General features: G+C 45.8%; 1 protein-coding gene across 1 annotated transcript; it reads right to left on the bottom strand.

Moving 5' to 3' along the window:
• Positions 1-812: 812 nt before the first annotated feature.
• Positions 813-13778, bottom strand: SIRT3 (sirtuin 3). The gene is made up of 8 exons (XM_030560793.1): positions 13057-13778; positions 12079-12259; positions 9476-9676; positions 6284-6516; positions 6026-6126; positions 5617-5778; positions 4762-4971; positions 813-2901 (listed from the first exon to the last, which is right to left on the bottom strand). Exons 1-8 carry the CDS (start codon positions 13130-13132, stop codon positions 2881-2883), a joined length of 1185 nt encoding a protein of 394 aa, XP_030416653.1. The 5' UTR covers positions 13133-13778; the 3' UTR covers positions 813-2880.
• Positions 13779-14028: the final 250 nt, after the last annotated feature.

Raw genomic sequence — 14028 nt, 5'->3', positions numbered from 1 at the left:
TTTTCCTAAAAATGTCTCCTACTGTGAACTTTTTAAGGGGAGAAAAACAATTCTAAATATACTTTGCAGTTGGTTTACATTTTAAAGGCTGTCTCTGCAAGGGAAAAAGGCTAGAGATTTACTTCTTTAAAAATGCAAGTTTAGTTCTTCACCTAGTGAAGAACTTTATGGAAGTTTTTAAACTCCAAGGAGTTTAAAAGGAAAAAAAAATTGAATAACTCAAAAATTAACCCACTAAACTTCACTAATAGACAGCAGGCTCGCTGAGGAGAACAGGAGAAATCAAGTGTGGAAATTCTGAGTCAAGCCATTTTATTTTTATTTTTTCTAACACAGAAGATGGCAAAAAATAATAGTGAACTTTCAGTGCAAACCTCTGATCTTTTTCAAAGTGCTAGATCTGGCAGAAACATCACCCATTCAAGAAATTAAAGAAAAACATGGTGTATTTTACTCTCCCCTCGCCCATTTCCTTCTGTTCAAATCCCTCAGAAATATGCCATGTTTAAAACTCAAGCTTGCAATGGACTTAGGTACTGATACTACAGAAGCTCTACCCGTGTGCTCAACATTAAACATGAGTCGTCCCACTGACTTTAATAGGGCTGCCTAGATGTATAAATCTTGTGCATAAGGTTTTGCAGAATTGAGGCTCAAGTCAGGACAAGTGCCTTTGACGTGTATAACAAAATATGGCTGAGAAGCAACATATGCTGTTTTGTAGTAAAATGTTAACTGTACAAATGGGCAGAACTCTAGATAGGCTACGTGTCTGGTGTGCTGCAAAGTGAAAGAAACACTTCTGTTTAGGCTATGAATTCAAATGACATTTATTTCAATGGCTGAACCTACAACCATGTAAGAACATTCAAATATATTTGAATCACACATTCAGATAAACAAGTCTGTTCATCTGAATGTGAGCTCAATCACAGACCTCATTTAAAAGAAGTGCAAGGGCAAAAATCTCTGTTACTGTAATGGTAGGAACGACGAGGCCAGATCCTCAGCTAGTGTAAATCAGTATACATCCACTGAAGTCAACGGAGTGCTGTTGAGTTACGCCAGCTGAGGATTTGGCCTGAAGTTTGTAAATGCATAGAAGACAGATAATCCAAAACTAAGTTTCATACCACAACTGTAAATTAGCCACATTGCACATACATATTAAGGTGTAAAAGTTAACAAACTATAAAAGGGAGACAAATGTACAAAGATGCAGAGTTACAGTAGCTATGGAAGCCTTTACATTCAAATTCCTTGGCTTTTGTGCATTTCACAATATTAACCATAACCATATTGAGCAAGGTGTTTTGCATTTCCTCTGTTGTGCTTCTTTAGATGTAGTATTGGGCAAAGGTCACATCCAGACAAATCATTGTAATAGACAAGCTAATTATTGCTGCATTCGCCTCCAGGCCAGAAGGGTGTGATTTCAAATCCTACGCTGGGACTTAGGCTCAGCTGCACTGATAGCTCTCTAGTGTGAGAGGGGAAGGGGCCTCTCACTGTTAGTAGTGCTCTCTGATGAGACATTAAACATGGAGCCCTTTTGCCCATCTGTGATGTGCAAATTAAATATCCCCTGGCACCTTCTGAAAAGAGGAAATAACCCTGGTGTCCTGGCAAACATTCCCTCCCTAGGAGGCTCAGTGAACAGACAATAAACCCTTTACTGCTCCGTATGATTGGAGCATTCAGTGATCTGTAAATCTGTGCAAGGAACTGAGCCAGCATTTAAAGGGTGAATAGTTGCTAAGTGAATAATTAAGAGAAATGAAGGATAACAAAAGGCATGAACCAAATTGGGGGAAGTGCAATCAAAGCACTGACCCTAGGAAATGTGTGAAAGAGACATTGAAATACCACGTGTAGACATCCGCAAAGGCATCAGCACTCACTAGTACTAATAATTATTATTGCTGTGCAGCTATCAAACCATGTTCCATTCAAACAGCAGCTTAAATTGGCCCATAGGGTTGTTTGCTCAGCAGGAGTGGGGTGTCCAGGCATCATCTCTAGACACATTAATACCTTTCACCTCCTGATTAGCAGCAATTTCACCCATATAATAAACACTACAAATTTGCAACAAAAAATAATTGAAAAAACCCTGCTTGCATTCGAAACCTGCTCTTTCAAAGAGCTGGTTCAGGGAGCCGGACAATTTCTATGAACCTGTCTGATGGAGCTGGGTACTTATCCCAGCAACATTAGAATGAGACAGACCAACTAACATTTTCCAAAGTGGACTAGTAACTTTGGGTGCCCACCTTGAAGTACTATAAATAGGCCTGCCTTTCAGGACATTCTGAGTTCTCACCCTCTGACAGGCCACTCCAGGGTATTTCAGGTTGGGCACCCAGACTTACAAGGCACTTATGAAAATTTGATCCAGAATGCCTGGTGGGAGTCCAGAATGCCTGGTGGGAGGGAAATGAGACTCTGGCCCAGTCTAATAGTGAACATCGCAAAGTTGGATGATAGTTAATACAGCTGTTAAAGGATCTATGTGACACAAAAGGAGAGGCAAAGTCTCTCCAAATGTGTGATCTGGGAGAATGGAAGACAGGAAAATGTTGAGGTCACAGCGTTCAGTGGGCACATGTGCCAGTCTGAGGTGTCAGATTGGGAAAGTCTCCTGCAATAGCCAGTCCACATCTGCCATTCGGTCTTCACTTCCTACGAGTCTTGTGTGATGGTCTTTTCTGTACTGCGGCAGGGCACTCAGATACAGCCAAAGGGGTCGTCAGTAGCCACTGCAAAGCTGGAGAGCATTTTCCCCAGCTTTCTTCTGTAACCTCTTCACAGCTCGCTGGGGATGACACCTACCGCTTTTCAAGGTGAACATCATTTCCCAGCAGCGGGAGGGCAGCTGTCCTAGTTGTCTTTTGCATCCAGCTAAAAATAGAAAGAATGTTCATGGCTCGTCAACGTGATTCATGTGTTCCAGTGTTCATCAGCTCAGCTGGTGACACTCAGGCCAAAAGCCCAGGGTGATGAGAGAGAGCGTGCATGCCACAATTAACTGGATTTGCTTCATTGACTTACAGCAGCACAACCATGACATGAAGGGCTGTGCACTCTCGTGTTACCCTCAAATGGTTTACCATGAAAAAAACCCTGACAAATGACTAATCAGCCTTTCAGTAGATGATCCATAATCTGACAGTGAAAAATGAAACAGCAGTGTTAAAATGGGGTCTGGGACCTCCATACTACGTCATGCCCTCTCACAGCACTTTGTTTAAAAATACAGGGCCAAATTCTCTTCTGGTGCAAATGGGCAAAACTGTATTAACACCAATGGAGCTGCACCCATTTATACCAGCAGAGTTTGATTCGTGGAGTTAAATGCTCCACTAGACTAAAATAAACTACTACTACTAATGGTCCCTAATTAATGTTAGTGAAAAATAAAATTAATAGCTTGCTTTTTTATAATCTCTCTTCTGAAGATCTCAAAGGATCACCTGTGTCAATGGGACTTCTCAGAAGACCGAAGGTTTGCAGGATTAGGCGCTTAGCATTTCATTACTACCAGACTAGACAAATGCTTTTACTCCTGTTAGTAATAGGGATGACTGCACAACCTCTTTTCATACAAATGACTGGGAGAGCCATTGCGAATGAACTGATTCTGTAAATCAGCAAATAAGAGAACAACCCCATGAAAAAGCAAAGAGAATGTTATTATAGGTTAATTTTATTTATGGTAACACTTCAGAAGGAATCAATACAATTATATAGCCAGATCATCTGCTGGCACAAAGCAGCTTAGCTCTACTGCCTCTCCATTGAAATCAAGAGAGTGATGTCAGCTCACACCAGCTGAGGATCTGACCCACCATGAATATTCTGTAAAATGAATGAAGTTTAATACTGAGACTTCACGACAGCCTCTGATCTAAAAACTGAGAGGAGGAAAAAAGCCACCACTTTTTTGTGTTTATAATGTGCACAGATTAGTTTGGCACATGTCGGTATTTCTCTTGGCATGGGGATACTGGTAACATTTCAGTCCTTCAGAATCTCTATGGAACTTTTGCAGTCTGCACCCCGGAGTTCGTGTTATCCTGGACTTGGGGTCTGATCAAAAGTCTGTTGAGGTCAATGGGAATCTTTGCATTGATTTCACTAGGCTTTGGATCAGACTTGTGATGATTTGCCTTTTAAATGCATCTAACCCAAACCCTTTCTGTTTTTTGTATGCTTCTTAGCTGCACAGCTGTTGTCTCCGGTAAACTGATCCCTGTCTTAGGCAAGTATCCATCACCCTCTTCATTTCTTTAGGGGTTGAAAAGTCTATCTGGACATGCATCAGTAAATAAACAGAAGAGACTTCCCTTAAAACAGCTTGTACTTTTTAAATATCCACATCATTCTAGATCAGGATGACCCAGCTATTCCGTTAAATACTGTTAAACTATTCCATCATTAGGGAACTATACTCCACAGTCTTGGTCTTCTCTTTGCTTGGTTGAGAGAAGTCTGATGTTGGCTGAAAATGTATTTAACAACTCCGGCTACTTCCTTATCTCCTGATATAAATCCTCCTCGTTTGTTGCTAAATGCCCTAGTGGTTCTTTTATCCTTTGGAATGTACTCTCCCTTCTTCCCTCCCTCCCTCAGATTGTAGACATGAAGATGGCTTCTATGTGACTTTCTGGGCCCGACAATTCCTAAAACCTGTTGGCACTGGAATATTTTTTGACACAAAAAATGATGAGGTTGAGGGAGACCTCCATGAGCCTTTCATACCTTTTTGGTTTCTCTCCGGATTAGCTCCTGCATCTCCTCCTTCCAGCCCATCAGCTCCACAAACTTCTCCACCCCACTGATCACATCTCCCAGCAGGGCCACATCATTGTATTGTGGCTGGTAAGCAAATGGTCCCACCAGGTCTCGATTGATCAGCACACGAGGAATAGAGCTGCGGACTGCATCTGCCAGACTGGCAAAGGGCTGCACCTAAACAAATCCCCCCACAAGGAGCAAAGAAACAGAGAGCTTCATCCCAGGAGTGGCAGTCAGTAGGGTAGTCCAAACCTCCACAAAATGAATTCACTGCACTCCACAAACTGAACCTCAGGGACTCAAAATGCAGGGTCTTGGAAGGCCCCAAACCTTGCAGCCTGACTCTTCCATATTACACAGACCCTCTGTTAATAACAAAGTTTACACTGCATCTCATAACCTGGGCAAACTGGCTAAGAGGAATATCCCAGACAAAAGCTATTATCTACTGTACCCCTACTGGTACATCACTGAATTGGCAGGGGGCATCTCTCCAGCAGAGTCCACCCCAGTTATTACTGTTACCTCCTCAAGTATCCACAAAACTCATCTCTTCCATCCCCAGAGGTCCATCCCCCAATTCTTACTCTGAGCTCCATGGACCTTGCCTAGCTCTCTTTTGTTTCCATATACCCGCCCCCCTCCCCGAGTCTGAGTACTCCGTTCCTCACCCTATGTCCTCAAATTCCTCTCTTCATTTTCCTGATCCCTGAATCTCCCCCTCTCCATTTCCCCCAACGCCCTGTTCAATTTTACATTATTTCCCCAAGACCCAAAGTGCTGAATCCCTGTAGCCCTCTCATGATCTATGTCACAGACCTCGAGGGAGGTTCCAATGATAAAGAGCACATCTGCCATGGGGAAATCTGTCATGTGCAGGAAGAACCGGTGTGGGAGCTCCTCTCCAAAAAACACAATGTCAGGTTTGATGAGTCCAGTGCAGACTGGGCAATGGGGGATTTTGTCTGCCATCACATCCCCCTGAAACAAGAAAACCCATCAGCAGCTACATGCTTTACCAGGCAGCATGGCAACTCCACCATCACAAATACCATCCATCCCACAACCACACATGGGTTTGCCATCATATCACATCGCAACAAAACAAAATTTGCCCTGGAACAGGAACCTTGTCTCTTGGCCATGAGGACAAGGTAACTGGCTTGCAGGCCCCCTTTGAATTTGCTTCTGTTGTCTCTGTGTTGATGCCCTCATAATTGCCACTCACCCTAAAGTCCTCACCCGGATAGGATCTCCGACAGGTGGTACATGTTGCAGTGGCGAAGGTGCCATGAGCTTCTACCAACTTATCAGGAGGGATCCCAGCAACTTGAACACAAGATGGAGAGAAGATCAACTCAGTACAAGGAAATTGAACCTACTGGCCCCAAATTCATCTGATGTTTCAACAGCCCTACTCTCATATTCCACCCCACCTTGTTTTTCCCTGCATTCCGTCAAGAAGAGACAGGAAGGGGACACTCACCTCTTTCTAGCCCATCAATGTTCTGAGTGTACAGACGCAGAAGGAGCCCCTTGTCATGGAGGAGTCGCAAGAAGTAATGGGAATAGTTGGGCCTGTAATTGCCAGGGTACAACTCCTTGGCCAAAGTGAAAAAGGGCTTAGGATTGTGGAAGAAGTAGGCAATTTCAAAGATGGCTTCTGGATAGGGAATGTTGTACTGCTGAAGGTTACTGTACAGGCCACTCCCAGGAGACCTGCAGAGGGGACAAAGGGGGCCTATCAGTCAGAATGCCACAGGAAAACAAACCCAGCACAGATGTTCTAAAGACACTTACCCATGCAGTGTGACATATGACACCTCTCTGAGAGAGAATGACCAGATTCTTGAGCCCTATCTGGTTGCTTTCTGCAGCTGATGCAGGGCAAAGGAGTCTTAAGTGGGCAGCTGAGGATTTCCTTTGCATATAAGAGGAACCCCTCAGGCAGAGGTGAAAGTAAGCTGGTATAGGCAGGTACGGAGGACCGGTAAGAAAAGGAGACTGACTGAGGGAGGCAGAGAGAAGCCTGTTCCCCACATAAGAATAGTTTAAACGCAGCTGTTCCCTGATGGTTCAGCCCCCAGGGCTAGATTTCTGGCATCTTTATTAATTTCACTCACAGTAGCTGGGGGAAGGGGGTCGAGGGGAGGGTGTGTTTGACCACGGCAGGGGCAGTCCTTTTCTGCCCCCGGGATGAGGGGATCTGTCCAATACTAATATACACAACAAATACCAGCATTTGACTGCACAGCTTAAATCCAGAGCTAATAAAAGCAGGTGGAAGGGGAAAACGCACTGTCACATTGGTTTCTCGTCTCCTCCCTCCCCGTCCTCCAACCAGCCTGCAGACAAGGCTCTGCATTCCTCTCCCCCACCCCAGCAGGGGTTTTCCTCTAGGCTCTAGCCTGTAGTAGGGAAACTGGCTGAGATGCCTGCTGCTGCTGCCTACAAAAGAACAGTTTAAACTCAGCTGTTCCCTGTGCAGTTCAGTGCCCAGAGTTAGGAGCCATTTCTGGCATCCTTGTTAATTTCACTCCCAGTTGTTGTTGGGTGTGTGTGACCATGGCAGGGGCAGTTCTTTTCTGCCTCCGGGATGAGGGGGATCTCCTAAACACAATCAAAATCAGGAACCATTTCCAAGTTCAATCTATCCCATTCCCTCCCCAGCAGAGGATCATGGTTGTGATGTCCAAACTGCTTGCAGATCCTCTTTGAAATGTTACTGTTTAAAAAACAAAAAAAAACAAAAAACATGGAGAACATGGTGGAAAGATGTGTCATGATGATTAGGGTTTATTTGGGGCAATGCAATTTTGCTAAAGCAACTGAAGATTCAGAGGAAAAACAAACAGCCCCCATAGACAAAACAACAAAGAGATTGGAAGGGAAAACTGAATATTCAGGGAAATTATTGTGCTTCCTTTGAAAGAAATAGTAGTTTTCATTCCAATCCACCCTCTTTATATGTTGATTTAAACACCTGAAATGTCCTTAGGACATCGGGTGCAATCTCAGATCTCTGTTTTGTCCTGCCTGCAGAGTGCAGAGGCTGAAATTGACAAAACTTTCTCTAAATATCTTGTATATTTCATGAAGGCTATTCCAGTTGTCCTTCATTCACCCCAACTCCCTACCCCCCCCCACTCCCTCCCTGGCTGGCTGTGGTTTTTGCCTTGGTTATTTACTCCTTGGCAGACCCAGCCCAGCGGCACCTGCTGGCTCTCTGCAGGCAACAGCCCACAGGGGCCGGTTGCTGGGATCGCTGCTGGTCAGTGGCACGCTGCAGCTGCATTGTTTGTGACACATTCATACACATACACATACATACAGTATGTATTACTATTCCGTGGGGAGGGCGCCAGTGACCTTTTGAGGAGTGGAGAGACAGGGGAGACTGTATTTCTGCTGCTCCAGAGGTGAAAGTAAGCCGGTCCAGTCCAGCGTATTGGCAAGAGCCAGTATGCCATGCTGGACTGCATCAACTTCCACGGCGGGGATTGAAAGGGCTCTGGGCAGCCCACAGCTGTGGGCAGCCCAGAGCCCTTTAAATCCCGGCTGCAGTTCCGGCGACTGGGCTGGGGACGGAATTTAAAGGGTTTAGAGCTCCCCACGGCTGTGGGCAGCCCTGAGCCCTTTAAATCCCAGCTGCGGCTCGGGCAGCTGGGCTGGGGATTTAAAGGGCTCAAAGCTCCCCGCGGCTGCAGGCTGCCCAGAGCCCTTTAAATCCTGGTCACAGCTGGGATTTAAAGGGCTCAGAGCTCCCCACCACTGCGGGCAGCCCAGAGCCCTTTAAATCCCAGCCAGGCTCTGGCGGCTCGGCTGGGCTGGGGCCAGGATTTAAAGGCTTGGGGTTTCCCTCAGCGGCAGGAGCTCTGGGCCCTTTAAATCCCTGCCCCAGCCCCACAAAACTCAGGGTTTCCCCTGGCGGCCGGAGCACTGGTCCCTTTAATTTGCTCCTGAGCCCCGAGGGGCTCCCAGCCATGTCTGCAGCTGGGAGTCCCTGGTTGATTTAAAGGCTCTGGGTCTCCCAGCCACAGCTGGTTCCTCAGGGTTTTAAATCTTGAGAGGCCACGCCCCCCTCAGGACTCCGGCAGTAAGTCCTGTAAGTTACTTTCACCCCTGCCCTCAGGTGATGTCAAACTGGCATTGCTGGCTCTATGCCCCCCCACTCCAGACCCCTGATGTATGAGGCATGTTCAGGATCTGCTGAGGATGGGAAGGGCCACAGCAAGTACACTGTGCTCCAGTGATCCTGAGCTGAGGGAGTGGCCCCTGTTTCAACTCTAGCTTACGCCATGGCCAGACTGACTTCTGGACAGACCCAGAACTGGGGAAGTGCAGAGGCGAAATCAAGCAATAAGGACAACTCAGCTGGGCCTGAGGATCCGGATCAAGGTGTCATATGGAGTCTGAGCTGCTGAAGGGAGCACTCATCTTAACTGTGGCATTGTCCAAGCAGGCCAGGAAAGGAGAAGCAGCAGACATGGCATGCCACAAACTAGCACTAATGAGAGGGTTGTGGTGATGGCTGGAGCTGGGATCAGTACCCCCAGTACTAGTGAGAGGGAGAGTAATGCTAAGTGGCAGCCCCCTAGTATTACCTAGGTTTCAAATATCATCAATTCAAGCTCTGGCTTGGCTCCAATAAGCATCTGTGAGAGGGGTGAGGTGTTACCTAAAATCTGGGATGCCGCTGGGTGTACTGATCCCAGCTCCAGCCATCACCACCATCCGGTGACACTCCTTCTTCTGGATTAATTCTGCCACGTCCTGCAGGGTGAGCTTCCGGTTCCCACTGCCATCTCCTCCTCTGCCGATCCCAAAGATGCCCATGGCAGCAGTGGATAAGGAGACCAGTCTAGCCCCTTGGATCCTTCTAGGAGCAGAAAGGAAACACAGCAGGTAACAAAAGGACTCAAGCTTCTCAGATGGAGAAAAATATCCCAAATGTTTCCTAGGAAGCCAGGAGCTGATCTTTCAACTGTAGGTTCATGTGCTATTGTTTGGTAACTGAGGGGAGAAAACATAATAGCAGTTAGTATGAAGCCCCCAGGAGCGCAATATATTCTTTTGCACTTACAGCCCCTTTCACACGAGGATATCAAAGCACTTAAAATACATCTATTATCTATTGTTTTATTGTGCTAGCACCCAGGCCTGGACCATGACCCCACTGTGCTAGGTACTGTACAAACGCAGAACAAAATGTCAGTCTCTACCCCAAAGATGTTTTCAATCTAAATAAGACATTAAGCATCACAGCTCCACCATGTGTGTATTTGGGTGGATTATGGACAACGCACTGGGGTTAAGGAAGCTTTGAATCTCCAAATTAGTATATGATTCCCCAATGCTAATGCACACGGGAGTCCCTTTAGCATCCTGGTTGGCAACCAGAAAGCACTTGGGATTGTGTTTCCGTGCTATTCTGACAGGGCTGCCCAGTTTAAGGACTGAAGAAACCTCAGCCCTCCCTAAATCCCATCCAGGATTCCTCCCTTAGTAGAGTCCATGTGCAGATGGCAGATACCTAATTGAATCACTGCTCAGCCTTAAGTGTGGAAGAGGAAATGAGAATCTACAATCCATCACATGAGAAGAATATTGCCCCAAACAACCTAAGCAATGTTTACTCACCCAGGGTGTGACATTGCACTCCATATGATTTTATGAAAATATGCTAATGAGTGTAAATATAATGTAACTGGAATATGCTTCATGCAAAAGGTCTCTTGTATCATTACAAAGCTTACAATCTACTGAGTGTGCTCACCCTATTTGTATGAATATATCATTCTTGTATCTGAAACTAAAATATGAAATATAACTCTGAGGTCTTATTGTAATTATGCAAAGTGAGGGCCATTAATGGTGGTTTGGAATCTTGATGGCTCCCATTAACCAAGACAATTGACTGTGGATGGCTCTGTTTACTTGCACACCTTCCTGTGAGACAGGCCAGGAAGAATGAAGGCTTGGGGTCTCACAGAACATGTGACCATGTCACCTGGTACTGGAATTCATCTTAAACCTTGTGCTTTTCCATTTAGAAGGAGGGGTGGGGACCCAGAAAGAGAAATGATTCCTGTCTTGTGCTAAAGCTATAAAAGGGGATGAAACAGACCAAAGGAGGCTGCAGTCATAAAAAGTCCCCTAGCTACCACCTGAGTTGGAACAAGGACTGTACCAAGGGAAAGGATTGGGCCCAGACTAGGAAGGAGTCAAGTCTGTGAAAAAAGCTTATTGGAACATCTCTGAGGATGAGATTTCAGCTGTAACCAGTTTTTAAATGTATTAGTCTTAACCTTGCGTGTTTTGCTTTATTTTGCTTGATAATTTTGTTCTGTCTGTTATTACTTGGAACCACTTAAATCCTACTTTTTATACTTAATAAAATCACTTTTGCTTATTATTGAACACAGAGTTAGTGACTAATACCTGGGGGAGCAAACAGCTGTGCCTCTCTCTCTATCAGTGTTATAGAGGGCAGACAGTTTATGAGTTTACCCTGTATAATCTGTATATAGAGTAAAACAGATTTATTTGGGGTTTGGATCCCATTGGGAGCTGGGTGTCTGAGTGTTAGAGGCAGGAGCACTTCTTAAGCTGTTTTCAGTTAAGTCTGCTGCTTTTGGGGGACATGGGTCTATGTTTGCAGCAGGCTAGCGTGTCTAGCTCAACAAGACAGGGTACTGAAGTCCCAAGCTGGCAGGGAAAACAGGCTCAGAGATAGCCTCAGCACATCAGGTGGCAGTCCCAAGAGGGTTTCTGTGATCCAACCCATCACACAGGGCACTGACTCTGATCAGGGCAAAATCCAGAAAAGAAAGCAGAGCCCAGAGGTTCTTGGTGACTCCTAGTGGTGGTGATTATTAGGTCACAGAATCACTGAATGTGGCCTCCATGGGTTGCAGCATGAGACTAGATGTCCCATCTCTAGCAGTGGTAAATATTTCTCTTCAAAGTCTCTCTGCTGTTTGATCCACTTGCAGAGTTCTCAGGGCAGCAGATACTGCACCAGCGTAGCTCACAGAGACACAAAGTCTGTGCATTTAGATGGTGAACACTGTTCTTAGCTCCAAGCTCTCAGCATTCTTTACAGTATCTGGTGAATTTAATTATAACAGCCTCATCTCCTTCTTCCTGGGGGTGGGTATTTCTGAGACGGTGAGAGAGTCTGATGAGTCCATAAGATAACAGAGCCCTGGTTTGTGGAGAATTATCAGGATTGTGCTTGAGAGTGACAGGGAACAGCACGAAATGAGAAAACAGCCGTACCTCGCTCCACGGGCAATTGCCATCTCTCCATGGCATTCCAGAGGCTCCCTCTGCAGGGAAGTTCCACTTGTGAGGATGAAGCCAGATCCCAAGGAAGCTAAGGGAAGATTTCTGCCCCCCATGGAACCAACGGACCTCCTGGGATGATTTCTCTGACTGCATATCCAGAGATTCCTCCAGGCTGAAACAAAAGATAACAATCTGGACCAGCTGACAAGAGTCCCTTAGGAAGGCAGGGCCAGGGGTGACCGATTTAAAGGAATCTATCCAGAGTTATGGAAAGAACAGTCAGCTCCATGCATTTACCAGGAATTATGGCATTATGAGTGACATCCCTCTTACATGCAATGTAGCTGTAGCCATGTTGGTTTCAGGATATTAGAGAGAGATGGTTGGTGAAATGATACCAACTTCTGTTGGTGAAAGAGACCTGAAGACAAGTTCAATGTGGCTCAAAAGCTTGTCTCTTTCTCCAACAGAAGTTGGTCCAGTAAAAGATATTACCTCCCCCACCTTGTCTCTCTATCACTCTTACATCTCAACTAAAAGAGGGCACCTCCAAATCCACAGAGCTTCCTAACACCACATTTGGTACAAGCAAAGCCGGTAGCTTGGCATGCCATGCAAACTCAGCGCCTGGCTCTATCACTGAAAAGCTTGAGACCAGGCACGTATGGCTACAGAGGTAACATACACTCTGCCATACACAGTATGTCACTGACATTGATCTCCCACAAACTGCCAGCAAGCTTCCCTCCCCACATGCTACAAACTCATTTACTGTACTTTGCTCTCCCCAGTCCCCTCTGAACTCTGCTGCTCAAGCCACTCCATTCTTCCCGTCATCTCTGAATTTTACCAGCCAACTTATCCTGCCGTTCCCCTCCCTCTGAACTGAAGTCTTCCCAAATCCGCCTGCCCGCCTCCCTCCGATCATTTTCACCCTCTCCCCGCAACTCCCTCGAATATGCTGCTTACCCGTGAATCCCTGAAGACTCGCAGTAGGAAACACATTTCTAGCAGCCGCGACTCTGAACCGTAACCCCAGGCTCATTCCCCTACCCCTGCCCTGTGGCAGACAGTGGAGACTTGTGCGATGTAGATAAGAACGAGTGAGGTTGCTGTGGCTGCTTCCCTGCTTTTCCCTTTACACACCCCGACGACTAAGTGACAGTTTAGCTGCAGGGAGCCTGGCACGGGGCGGTCACTATCTCCTGCATCCCCCTGGGACTCGCTGCACTAGTGACCTGGACTAGGCTGGAGAAGGGGGATCTACGGCACGAAGCAAAGCACCAGCCTGTTTGCTTAAGGTGATCCTGAGCCAGGCAGAACAGCTGAAAGGATTTACCACAATGTCCATAATAGAAGAGCCCACAGCAGTTCACACTAGAAGAACCATAGTTTGTAATTTTATAGTTGCTGTCGCTCATACAAACTGTGTATAGAGGGATCATACACCTAACCACTGAAATGGAGTAGAGCACAGCAGCCTTCATCTCTAGCTATACTATACAACAGTGTCTTTAGGTCAAGGAATGATTATGATTTTATTGCGAGTCTCGGGATATTTGAGCAGTTCCAACTGCTGGAGACAAGTGATGAGGTGAAAATTCAGCTTTTTTTTCTAAAGTACATTTCTAGTCCTCATGGTAGTGGAGAAAGGCTTGAAAATCTGACCTGAGAGCACCCTAAAAGCCCCCAAAGCAAAAGGCAACTAAAAAGAAACCAAAATGGTTTGTTCTCAATCTCATGATTTTGAGAGCCCAGTTTATGATTTTCAAACATATGCATTTGGCAGTACTGAATATAGGTCCTGCAAGAGGTGCTGTGCTGGATGGGAAAGTGTCCTGGACATTGTAATTAACACCAAATCTTTCAAAATGTGCCATGGATCTTTCATGACCATGCGTGCTCTGAACTTTGATGTTACCTAATCTAAAAGGTGACATC

The sequence above is a fragment of the Gopherus evgoodei genome, chromosome 4 (assembly GCF_007399415.2).
Source record: "Gopherus evgoodei ecotype Sinaloan lineage chromosome 4, rGopEvg1_v1.p, whole genome shotgun sequence".
In the NCBI taxonomy this organism is placed as follows: Eukaryota; Metazoa; Chordata; order Testudines; family Testudinidae; genus Gopherus; species Gopherus evgoodei.
The sequence above is the reverse complement of the archived record's forward strand: the minus strand, read 5'-3'. Positions and strand labels throughout refer to the sequence as shown.

What these genes read in the sequence shown, in the direction of transcription:
- SIRT3 (XM_030560793.1), bottom strand. Translation starts at nt 13,132, where the DNA reads ATGAGCCTGGGGTTACGGTTCAGAGTCGCGGCTGCTAGAAATGTGTTT. An exon ending in GAGTCTTCAGGGATTCACGG is followed by an intron (nt 12,260 to 13,056) that starts GTAAGCAGCATA and finishes CTTTTGTTTCAG; the next exon opens with CCTGGAGGAATCTCTGGATA. An exon ending in TCATTGGAACCTCCCTCGAG is followed by an intron (nt 4,972 to 5,616) that starts GTCTGTGACATA and finishes GGATTTGTTTAG; the next exon opens with GTGCAGCCCTTTGCCAGTCT.